Raw genomic sequence first — 14,162 nt, 5'->3', positions numbered from 1 at the left:
ATGCAGTAAACAGTTGCCACCTATTTGCACACTGCAGCCGGGTAGAAGGCGCCCTGGCGTTCAGTATAGTATTGCAGACAGCATCTGAACACTCCGTCAGAAGCGGGTTGGGCCCTGCAGCGGCCAGACCCATAGTTGCAGGGGAAGAGGGTCGGGATCCCAAATCCGGCCCTCTAGCTGAGACAGGAGATCCTTCCTGTCGGGGAGGCGCCATGGTGAGCTGCGGCAGAGCCTGCGCAGCAGTGGAAACCATGTTCTCCCTGGCCAGAAGGGGACTACCAACAGCAGCCTGTGACCCTGCTGGTGGACCCTCTGTAGTGTTAAGAATATCAGAGGGATTGGGGGAAAAGCATAGAGGAGACCTTCTGGCCAGTCGTGCGCAAGAGCATCCTGGCCCAGAGGACTGCTTTCCTCTTTCAAGGAGAACCAGAGGGGGCAATGGGTCGACTCCTCTGTGGCAAACAGATCTACCTCTGCTCTGCCGAAGATGTCCCAGATATTGAGCACACCTCTGGATGAAACCGACACTCCCCCGATGGAGGCTTGCCTCGAGAGAGCAGGTCTGCGACCTGATTCCGGTCCCCGGGCAAATACATTGCTCTCAGGCTGGCCAGGCGTGGAGCCCCCCACAGCAGGAGGTCCCGGGATGCTTGCAACAGCTGTGCAGACCTGGTGCCCCCCTGGTGGTTTATATGCGATACGGTCGATACATTGTCTGACCGCACAAGCACATGTCGCCCTCTCAGGAAGGGAAGAAAGTACTGCAGGGCCATATACACAGCTCGTAGCTCTAGAACATTGATGTGCTCCGAGCAGTCTCGAGCAGACCACAGCCCCTGGGCTGTACGGTTTTGCCACACTGCACCCCACCCTGAGAGGGAGGCGTCTGTTGTAATGGCCTCTCGACGGAATGCAACTGAACCCATCTGCACGCCTTGGAGGAGAAAATGTCTCTCTCTCCACGGAGCCAGAGCAAGGAGGCAACGGTGTGACACCTTGAGTCTCCTGTGCCACCTGACATCCAAATGAAAGTTGTTCAGCCACCTCTGAAGGGGGCGTAGCGACAACAGTCCCAAAGGGACCACGGTGGCGGCAGCCGTCAGTTTGCCTAGGAGTCGCAGAAACTCCACGTAATGCAACCACATGCCCCTGCAAAAGAGGGGAAGGAGGCGGAGATGTCGTCCACCCGCTGTGTTGAAGGCCAGGCCTTCATTTAGACTGTATCGAGTGTCATCCCGAGAAAAATTGTGCTCTGTGAGGGAACTAGGCAACTCTTTGTAGAGTTCACCCTGAGACCTAGTCGAGACACATGGGAAAGAAGGCTTGTGGTGTCCAGGGTCGCCCGAGACCGGGACGAATCACAGATGAGCCAATCGTCTAGGTAGGGCAGGATCTTCATGCCCTGCGACTGCAGATATTCAAGCTGCTTTTGAGTTTGTCTGGCTTGGACAGTTCGCTCAAGTGCCTCTAGCGCTGCAGGTCTAAACAGTTCCCCCGGTTCCACTGGAACACTGCGGAGGGTTCTCCTGCATGCCTCTGTCAGAGGTGATTGTGCCAGCCAAACCTGGCGGCGAGCCTGGACGAGAGTGGACATCAACTGCCCCAGCTCTCTAGACATCAGCGCGAATGCCTGCAGGGAAGCATCACTGAAATTATGGATGGAAACATCCAGTGGAGTCTCCTGTAAGGATGCTGATAAAGCAAGCATCAGGTGGGACATAGAATTACCTATGCGTTCCATGCGTGCCGCTGCGTCATAGGCTTTGGAGAGCAGGTCATCCGTCACCCGACACTGGGGACGAGGACACCTCGCATCCGGTCTCAGAGCCTCATCAGGTGAGACAATTAACGCAGCTATGGTCGGCTCAACCGCCGGTATGCGGCCCAAGCCAAACTTGGGTATATCCTGCATGGCTGCCAGGGTCCGGCCGTCTGAGTTTGCATGAGAGAGGGCTCTAGAGTCCCTCCAGCATGCATGCAACTCCCTCAAATATTCGTTAGATGGAGGCACAGTAAAGTTGGCGGGAGCTGATCTGCGCCTGAAAAAGGCTCTGGCCGAAGACGGCTGAGCCTGCGGTATATCCAACTGCAGGCGAGCCAGGGCCGTACGAATGATGGCCCCCATTGAGCCGTCTTCAGAACCGTAGAGCTGGCGTGGGGGGACCACATGCCGCGGTCCCACCTCCTCTCAATATTCGGCGAACTCAGTGGCTGAAGCTGCCATGGAGATTACATCTTCCTCCGGTTCCAAGATGGCTGGAGGAGAAGCAGGATCACACAACTCTCTTTCACCAGTCCCAGACTTGAAGGCCAGGAAGAAGGATCTCATTTGATTAACCTCCTCCGTTAATTGGTCCACCTTGGAAGCAAGTCCGGACTCTTTAACCTTCTTCCTAGAAGTGGGGCCTCTAGTCTCAGCAGCCTGCCGTTTAGATCGGCGGGATTGAGCTGGAGTCTGCCGCTGGCCTGAGGTTAACTTTTCAGGCAACGAAATGAGGCCCAACAGTTGCTCCACCTCAGCAAGTCTGGCAGCCCTTACTCCCCGGGGCATGAGGTACAGTTCATACAGGGATCTTCTGAAAGACCTTCCCTCAGATGCTCGAGACCAAGGCATGAGGGACACATATCATGGCCATCTTCAGGCTGCAGAGAAGCCATACAGACTGAGCAAGAGTGGCCGCTAAGCATGTTAGCAACGAGTGAAAGGCCACACAGAGAAAAAACAACAAACGCTGGGAGCGGGAGCGAAAACTCAGCCTTCACCAACGAGTGTTACACATATGCGATAGAAGTAGCACAAATGCTGGGAGAGGAAGCGAATACGCAGTCGTCACCAACAAATATAAAAGAATCCACTTCAGTAGCTGAAAAAGCAGCAGTACAAATGTCGGGAGAGGGAGCGAAAACACTTTCATCACCAAAATAAATCAAAATACAACCAAAAGCGAGTACAAAAGGTTGTACTGATATTCAATGATATAAAAATATAGAGTACAATGTTGGGAGAGGGAGCGAACACACTTTGTCACCGAAAGAAATCAAAATACAACCAATGGCGAGTACAAAAGGTTGTACTGATATTCAATGATATAAAAATATAGAGTACAATGTCGGGAGAGGGAGCGAACCCACTTCGTCACCGAAAGAAATCAAAATACAACCAATGGCGAGTACAACAGGTTGTACTTATATTCAATGATATAAGAAAATTGGTACTTAGCCAAACGATGACGATCTCCGGAAGTGTCCAAAGCGAGCCGCTACAACTTCTCCGCGTCAAAGTTCGTTGCAGTCTCTGGAGTGCGAAAGTTTCGCAGCTCCGACAGAAGTCACGTGACTACCAGCAACAAAAGAGCTAGTCCTTGAGCTAGCTCGGTGACATGCTACTTGCGCAGCGAGAAGATGAAAAGGAACAGATCCTCTGATGTCACCGGAAGATATACCCTATCCGGGGTCATCAGGGGTCACAGGTGACTTTGTTGGTATCAAACTCGAACAGCGCATGCGCGAGATGGATACATTCAGTGCTTCACCACGCCATCAGATCCAGAGTTCTCTCCAGCACCTCCATGGACTCTCATACACTCTCCTTTTTTTTCTCACTATAATTTCCCTCACTCCTCTCCTTATCCATCTGTCTACCCCCCCATCCTTCCTCCCAGCCGGTCAAAGCGGCAGGCCGTCAACAATGAGTCTGGTTCCGCTTGAGGTTTCTGCTTCTAAAAGGAAGTTTTTCCTCGCCATTGCTCACTGTACAGCTCACTGTACAGTGTTTTGTTTCTTGCTCTTTGTTGAATTGCTGGATCTATTTTTCCTTAATCAACTGTAGTCTTAATTTAATCAACTATAGTCGTAATTGAATCAACTCTAGTCTTATTTCAACTGTATAGTGTCTTGAGATAACTTTGTTATGATATGACACTTTAAATAAAATTGAATTGAAATTGAATTGAAGCACCGCCTCTGGCGGTCAGTAGGGACGAAATAGAAATCTATATATCTATATATTTATATATCTATATATATTTATATATTTATATATCTAAATATTTATATATCTATATATATTTATATATCTATATATTTATATATATCTATATATTTATATATCTAAATATTTATATATCTATATATATTTATATATCTATATATATTTATATATCTATATATTTATATATCTTTATATATTTATATATCTATATATATTTATATATCTATATATATTTATATATCTATATATTTATATATCTTTATATATTTATATATCTATATATATTTATTTATCTAAATATTTATATATCTATATATATTTATATATCTATATATATTTATATTTTTTATATATCTATATATTTATATATCTTTATATATCTGTATATATTTATATATCTATATATTTATATATCTTTATATATTTATATATCTATATATATATATCTATATTTATATATATTTATATATATTTATATATATATTTATTTATATATCTATATATATTTATATCTATATATATTTATATATCTATTTATTTATATATCTATATATATTTATATAGATATCTATATATATATATCTATATAAATAGATTTGTAGATATATATATATATATATACAGGGAGTGCGGAAATATTAGGCAAGGTGTATTTTTGAGGATTAATTTTATTATTGAACAACAACCATGCTCTTAATTAACCCAAAACACTCATTAATATCAAAGGTGAATATTTTTGGAAGTTGGAGCAGGGCTTTTTTAGTTTTAGCTATTTTAGGAAGATATCTGTGTGTGCAGGTGACTTTTACTGTGCATAATTATTAGGCAACTTAACAAAAAACAAATATATACCCATTATAATTATTTATTTTCACCAGGGAAACCAATATAACAGTTCAACAATCACAAATATACATTTCTGACATTCAAAAACAAAACAAAAACAAATCAGTGACCAATATAGCCACCTTTCTTTGCAAGGACACTCAAAAGCCTGCCATCCATGGATTCTGTCAGTGTTTTGATCTGTTCACGATCAACATTGCGTGCAGCAGCAACCACAGCCTCCCAGACACGTTCAGAGAGGTGTACTGTTTTCCCTCCTTGTAAATCTGACATTTGATGAGGGACCACAGGTTCTCTATGGGGTTCAGATCAGGTGAACAAGGAGGCCATGTCATTAGTTTTTCTTCTTTTAGACCCTTTCTTGCCAGCAATGATGGAGCATTGTCCTGCATGAAAATCATGTTTTTCTTGAAGGATGCCGACTTCTTCCTGTACCACTGCTTGAAGAAGGTGTCTTCCAGAAACTGGCAGTAGGACTGGGAGTTGAGCTTGACTCCATCCTCAACCCGAAAAGGCCCCACAAGCTCATCTTTGATGATACCAGCCCATACCAGTACCCCACCTCCACCTTGCTGGCGTCTGAGTCGGACTGGAGCTCTCTGCCCTTTACTGATCCAGCCACGGGCCCATCAAGACTCACTCTCATTTCATCAGTCCATAAAACCTTAGAAAAATCAGTCTTGAGATATTTCTTGGCCCAGTCTAGACGTTTCAGCTTGTGTGTCTTGTTCAGTGGTGGTCGTTTTTCAGCCTTTCTTACCTTGGCCATGTCTCTGAGTATTGCACACCTTGTGCTTTTTGGCACTCCAGTGATGTTGCAGCTCTGAAATATGGCAAAACTGGTGGCAAGTGGCATCTTGGCAGCTGCATGCTTGCCTTTTCTCAGTTCATGGGCAGTTATTTTGCGCCTTGGTTTTTCCACACGCTTTTTGCGACCCTGTTGACTATTTTGAATGAAACGCTTGATTGTTCGATGATCACGCTTCAGAAGCTTGGCAATTTTAAGAGTGCTGCATCCCTCTGCAAGATATCTCACTATTTTTGACTTTTCGGAGCCTGTCAAGTCCCTCTTCTGACCCATTTTGCCAAAGGAAAGGAAGTTGCCTAATAATTATGCACACCTGATATAGGGTGTTGATGTCATTAGACCACACCCTTCTCATTACACAGATGCACATCACCTGATATGCGTAATTGGGAGTAGGCTTTCGAGCCTATACAACTTGGAGTAAGACAACATGCATAAAGAGCATGATGTGGTCAAAATACTCATTTGCCTATATATCTACAATACAACTCTAACCACCGTCAGGAAGTCATGGAGGTTTTATCTCCTCAGGACTCGTTCCTCCACAAGCGTTCTCTGCTGCTCCGTCAGACCGAGGAGGCCTGGGACCTGAAGGAGAACCTGGACCGGCGTCAGCTGGTCGTCCACCACTTCCTGTCCGGCTGCTTGAGCGACCTTCAGATCCATGACTTCCGTCGTTACGTCAGCAACAAACCGTCTCTTCTGATCCGCAAACGCCACCTGGAAGACCTGATCCGGCAGCAGGAGGACCGGCTGCAGCTCCTGGAGGAGACCTTACCTCCGCAGCCAGTCTGGACCTCAGGCGTCGGACTCGCAACCTCACCTGGTCCGACTCTCACCTCTGCCCCCACCACACGCCCCACCACCGTCACCTCGCTGTGATGTCATCACCTGTGATGTCACCAGGTCGTGATGTCATCAAGACTTGACTCGTCGAACCATGTGGACTCAAACACAGCTGGTTCTGAAGGACGTTTGAAGGTCACACAGGTTCCTTCTCCAGAAATGAAGAAACAGCGCCTTCCAGTGGTCACGAAGAATATTGAATGAATCTGATTCTTCTGATGAAATCATCAAATCATGAGAAACTTTTCTCCTGGAGCTCTGAGTAAAAAGAAATAAATCATCTGCAGCTTCAACACGTTTAGTTTGCAGAGAGTTTGTGATCGAAAAACACTTTCATGACATCATAGAGTTTTAACCACTTTATTTATTTCTGTCCAGTCAGTGTTTCTGATCCACATTTATTGATCGAACATCAGTTTCTTGTGACTCACGACACTGTTAACTTCACGTTTAAAAGATGATTCATGACTTTTTAAAATAGACTTTGATGGAATCAAATGTTTCTCTTTTGTACTTTTATCCTTTTTTCTTATATTCTGTGATTCATCGTCACGTCGGAACCAAAGATATTTAACCTCGACGCACTTTTCTTTGGAATCGTGGAAGAAAACAACAGTTTTCTGTTCAAATATCGTTGATGTTGGTGAAGGCAGTCGAACCGCTGACCAAACACTTTTGAAATAATAAAGTCATAAATGTTGAAATGTTGTCAACAGATCGATTATTATTGTAGAAACATCTCAAGGTTTCAAGGTTTCATCTCAAACCTGTTTCTACTTCATTGTCTTGATTTAGGAAGAAAACATTTTCAAGCTTCTCTGTTTAAATCTCATTTATTTTGCCTGTTTTTGACTATAATAATAGTGTAATAGTGTGATAACAATAATACTAAACTAATTACAGGTTTACAGTAGGAATTATACTACACTAACAACAGTGTGACAATAGTAACAATACTACACTAATAATAGGTTTACTATAGTAATCATACTACACTAATAACAGTGTTACAATAGTAATAATACTACACTAATAACTGTGACAATAGTAATAATACTACACTAATACTAGTGTGACAACAGTAACAACACTACACTAATAACAGGTTTACAATAGTAATAATACTACACTAATAACAGTGTGACAATAGAAACAATACTACACTAATAACAGGTTTACAATAGTAATAATACTACACTAATAACTACACATTACAATAATAATAATAATACTACAATAATAACAGTATTACAATAGTAATAATAACACTACATTCATAAAAGTGTTACAATAGTAATAATAACACTACATTAATAACAATATAACAATAGTAATAATAACACTACATTAATAACAGTATTACAATAGTAATAATAACACTACATTAATAACAGTATGACAATAGTATTAACAACACTACATTAATAACAGTATTACAATAGTATTAATAACACTACATTAATAACAGTATTACAATAGTAGTAATAACACTACATTAATAACAGTATTACAATAGTAATAATAACACTACATTAATAACAGTATGACAATAGTATTAATAACACTACATTAATAACAGTATTACAATAGTAATAATAACACTACATTAATAACAGTATTACAATAGTAATAATAACACTACATTAATAACAGTATTACAATAGTAATAATAACACTACATTAATAACAGTATGACAATAGTATTAATAACACTACATTAATAACAGTATTACAATAGTAATAATAACACTACATTAATAACAGTATTACAATATAATAATAACACTACATTAATAACAGTATTACAACAGTAATAATAACACTACATTAATAACAGTATTACAATAGTAATAATAACACTACATTAATAACAGTATTACAATAGTAATAAAAACACTACATTAATAACAGTATTACAATAGTAATAATAACACTACATTAATAAAAGTTTTACAATAGTAATAATAACACTACATTAATAACAGTATTACAACAGTAATAATAACACTACATTAATAACAGTATTACAATAGTAATAATAACACTACATTAATAAAAGTGTTACAATAGTAATAATAACGCTACATTAATAACAGTATTACAATAGTAATAAAAACACTACATTAATAACAGTATTACAATAGTAATAATAACACTACATTAATAAAAGTGTTACAATAGTAATAAAAACACTACATTAATAACAGTATTACAATAGTAATAATAACACTACATTAATAACAGTATTACAATAGTAGTAATAACACTACATTAATAACAGTATTACAATAGTATTAATAACACTACATTAATAACAGTATTACAATAGTAATAATAACACTACATTAATAACAGTATTACAATAGTATTAATAACACTACATTAATAACAGTATTACAATAGTAATAATAACACTACATTAATAACAGTATTACAATAGTATTAATAACACTACATTAATAACAGTATTACAATAGTAATAATAACACTACATTAATAAAAGTGTTACAATAGTAATAATAACACTACATTAATAACAGTATTACAATAGTAATAATAACACTACATTAATAACAGTATTACAATAGTAGTAATAACACTACATTAATAACAGTATTACAATAGTATTAATAACACTACATTTATAACAGTATTACAATAGTATTAATAACACTACATTAATAACAGTATTACAATAGTATTAATAACACTACATTAATAACAGTATTACAATAGTAATAATAACACTACATTAATAACAGTATTACAATAGTATTAATAACACTACATTAATAACAGTATTACAATAGTAATAATAACACTACATTAATAACAGTATTACAATAGTATTAATAACACTACATTAATAACAGTATTACAATAGTAATAATAACACTACATTAATAAAAGTGTTACAATAGTAATAATAACACTACATTAATAACAGTATTACAATAGTATTAATAACACTACATTAATAACAGTATTACAATAGTATTAATAACACTACATTAATAACAGTATTACAATAGTAATAATAACACTACATTAATAACAGTATTACAATAGTATTAATAACACTACATTAATAACAGTATTACAATAGTAATAATAACACTACATTAATAACAGTATTACAATAGTATTAATAACACTACATTAATAACAGTATTACAATAGTAATAATAACACTACATTAATAAAAGTGTTACAATAGTAATAATAACACTACATTAATAACAGTATTACAATAGTAGTAATAACACTACATTAATAACAGTATTACAATAGTATTAATAACACTACATTAATAACAGTATTACAATAGTATTAATAACACTACATTAATAACAGTATTACAATAGTATTAATAACACTACATTAATAACAATATTACAATAGTAATAATAACACTACATTAATAACAGTATTACAATAGTATTAATAACACTACATTAATAACAGTATTACAATAGTAATAATAACACTACATTAATAATAGTATTACAATAGTATTAATAACACTACATTAATAACAGTATTACAATAGTAATAATAACACTACATTAATAATAGTATTACAATAGTATTAATAACACTACATTAATAACAGTATTACAATAGTAATAATAACACTACATTAATAATAGTATTACAATAGTATTAATAACACTACATTAATAAAAGTGTTACAATAGTAATAATAACACTACATTAATAACAGTATTACAATAGTAATAATAACACTACATTAATAACAGTATTACAATAGTAGTAATAACACTACATTAATAACAGTATTACAATAGTATTAATAACACTACATTAATAACAGTATTACAATAGTAATAATAACACTACATTAATAACAGTATTACAATAGTATTAATAACACTACATTAAAAACAGTATTACAATAGTAATAATAACACTACATTAATAACAGTATTACAATAGTAGTAATAACACTACATTAATAACAGTATTACAATAGTATTAATAACACTACATTAATAACAGTATTACAATAGTATTAATAACACTACATTAATAACAGTATTACAATAGTAATAATATTACTACATTAATAACAGTATTACAATAGTATTAATAACACTACATTAATAACAGTATTACAATAGTAATAATAACACTACATTAATAACAGTATTACAATAGTAGTAATAACACTACATTAATAACAGTATTACAATAGTATTAATAACACTACATTAATAACAGTATTACAATAGTATTAATAACACTACATTAATAACAGTATTACAATAGTAATAATATTACTACATTAATAACAGTATTACAATAGTATTAATAACACTACATTAATAACAGTATTACAATAGTAATAATAACACTACATTAATAACAGTATTACAATAGTATTAATAACACTACATTAATAACAGTATTACAATAGTAATAATAACACTACATTAATAAAAGTGTTACAATAGTAATAATAACACTACATTAATAACAGTATTACAATAGTAATAATAACACTACATTAATAACAGTATTACAATAGTAGTAATAACACTACATTAATAACAGTATTACAATAGTAATAATAACACTACATTAATAACAGTATTACAATAGTAATAATAACACTACATTAATAACAGTATTACAATAGTATTAATAACACTACATTAATAACAGTATTACAATAGTAATAATAACACTACATTAATAACAGTATTACAATAGTATTAATAACACTACATTAATAACAGTATTACAATAGTATTAATAACACTACATTAATAACAGTATTACAATAGTAATAATAACACTACATTAATAACAGTATTACAATAGTATTAATAACACTACATTAATAACAGTATTACAATAGTAATAATAACACTACATTAATAACAGTATTACAATAGTAATAATAACACTACATTAATAACAGTATTACAATAGTATTAATAACACTACATTAATAACAGTATTACAATAGTATTAATAACACTACATTAATAACAGTATTACAATAGTAATAATAACACTACATTAATAACAGTATTACAATAGTATTAATAACACTACATTAATAACAGTATTACAATAGTAATAATAACACTACATTAATAAAAGTGTTACAATAGTAATAATAACACTACATTAATAACAGTATTACAATAGTATTAATAACACTACATTAATAACAGTATTACAATAGTATTAATAACACTACATTAATAACAGTATTACAATAGTATTAATAACACTACATTAATAACAGTATTACAATAGTAATAATAACACTACATTAATAACAGTATTACAATAGTAATAATAACACTACATTAATAACAGTATTACAATAGTAATAATAACACTACATTAATAACAGTATTACAATAGTAATAATATTACTACATTAATAACAGTATTACAATAGTATTAATAACACTACATTAATAACAGTATTACAATAGTAATAATAACACTACATTAATAACAGTATTACAATAGTATTAATAACACTACATTAATAACAGTATTACAATAGTAATAATAACACTACATTAATAAAAGTGTTACAATAGTAATAATAACACTACATTAATAACAGTATTACAATAGTAATAATAACACTACATTAATAACAGTATTACAATAGTAGTAATAACACTACATTAATAACAGTATTACAATAGTAATAATAACACTACATTAATAACAGTATTACAATAGTAATAATAACACTACATTAATAACAGTATTACAATAGTATTAATAACACTACATTAATAACAGTATTACAATAGTAATAATAACACTACATTAATAACAGTATTACAATAGTATTAATAACACTACATTAATAACAGTATTACAATAGTATTAATAACACTACATTAATAACAGTATTACAATAGTAATAATAACACTACATTAATAACAGTATTACAATAGTATTAATAACACTACATTAATAACAGTATTACAATAGTAATAATAACACTACATTAATAACAGTATTACAATAGTAATAATAACACTACATTAATAACAGTATTACAATAGTATTAATAACACTACATTAATAACAGTATTACAATAGTATTAATAACACTACATTAATAACAGTATTACAATAGTAATAATAACACTACATTAATAACAGTATTACAATAGTATTAATAACACTACATTAATAACAGTATTACAATAGTAATAATAACACTACATTAATAAAAGTGTTACAATAGTAATAATAACACTACATTAATAACAGTATTACAATAGTATTAATAACACTACATTAATAACAGTATTACAATAGTATTAATAACACTACATTAATAACAGTATTACAATAGTATTAATAACACTACATTAATAACAGTATTACAATAGTAATAATAACACTACATTAATAACAGTATTACAATAGTAATAATAACACTACATTAATAACAGTATTACAATAGTAATAATAACACTACATTAATAACAGTATTACAATAGTAATAATAACACTACATTAATAACAGTATTACAATAGTATTAATAACACTACATTAATAACAGTATTACAATAGTATTAATAACACTACATTAATAACAGTATTACAATAGTAATAATAACACTACATTAATAACAGTATTACAATAGTATTAATAACACTACATTAATAACAGTATTACAATAGTAATAATAACACTACATGAATAACAGTATTACAATAGTAATAATAACACTACATTAATAACAGTATTACAATAGTAATAATAACACTACATTAATAACAGTATGACAATAGTATTAACAACACTACATTAATAACAGTATTACAATAGTAATAATAACACTACATGAATAACAGTATTACAATAGTAATAATAACACTACATTAATAACAGTATTACAATAGTATTAATAACACTACATTAATAACAGTATTACAATAGTAATAATAACACTACATTAATAACAGTATTACAATAGTATAGGGCGACATAGCTCAGATGGTAGAGTGGTTGCCTGCAGTCCAAAAGGTTGCAGGTTCAATCCCAGCTCCAGACAAGCTTGTGTCGTTGTGTCCCTGAAGACACTTCACCCTGATTGCTCCTGATGGTGAACTTGGCGCAAGTGTGCAGGTGTGCAGCCTACAGCCTACTCCCATCAGTGTGTGTGAATGGTTGAATTTCCCCTCGCGGGACTAATAAGGGATTCTAAATAAAAAATAAATAAAAATAAATAAATAAAATAACACTACATTAATAACAGTATTACAATAGTAATAATAACACTACATTAATAACAGTATTACAATAGTAATAATAACACTACATTAATAACAGTATTACAATAGTATTAATAACACTACATTAATAACAGTATTACAATAGTATTAATAACACTACATTAATAACAGTATTACAATAGTAATAATAACACTACATTAATAACAGTATTACAATAGTATTAATAACACTACATTAATAACAGTATTACAATAGTAATAAAAACACTACATTAATAACAGTATTACAATAGTAATAATAACACTACATTAATAACAGTATTACAATAGTAGTAATAACACTACATTAATAACAGTATTACAATAGTATTAATAACACTACATTAATAACAGTATTACAATAGTATTAATAACACTACAT

At 33.0% G+C, this 14,162-nt stretch overlaps 1 protein-coding gene and 1 long non-coding RNA gene across 5 annotated transcripts in view; one reads left to right on the top strand and one right to left on the bottom strand.

Annotated features, from left to right (window-relative positions):
* Nucleotides 1-7,195, top strand: part of shroom3 (shroom family member 3) — a 94,429-nt gene extending 87,234 nt beyond the window's left edge. For all 4 annotated transcript variants that reach the window (XM_087790380.1, XM_087790381.1, XM_087790383.1 and 1 more), the window contains one exon: nucleotides 6,177-7,195. In XM_087790380.1, the coding sequence (XP_087646506.1) occupies nucleotides 6,177-6,527 (351 nt within the window). In that variant the 3' untranslated portion in view covers nucleotides 6,528-7,195. The remainder of the gene's footprint in view (nucleotides 1-6,176) is intronic.
* Nucleotides 4,725-6,170, bottom strand: LOC148078951 (uncharacterized). Its single transcript, XR_015711309.1, has 3 exons — nucleotides 5,546-6,170; nucleotides 5,400-5,434; nucleotides 4,725-5,301 (listed from the first exon to the last, which is right to left on the bottom strand). It is a non-coding gene; the product is annotated as an uncharacterized LOC148078951 (long non-coding RNA).
* Nucleotides 7,196-14,162: the final 6,967 nt, after the last annotated feature.

The sequence above is a fragment of the Callionymus lyra genome, chromosome 5, assembly GCF_982586985.1.
Source record: "Callionymus lyra chromosome 5, fCalLyr1.hap1.1, whole genome shotgun sequence".
NCBI classification, from domain to species: Eukaryota; Metazoa; Chordata; class Actinopteri; order Syngnathiformes; family Callionymidae; genus Callionymus; species Callionymus lyra.
The sequence above is the reverse complement of the archived record's forward strand: the minus strand, read 5'-3'. Positions and strand labels throughout refer to the sequence as shown.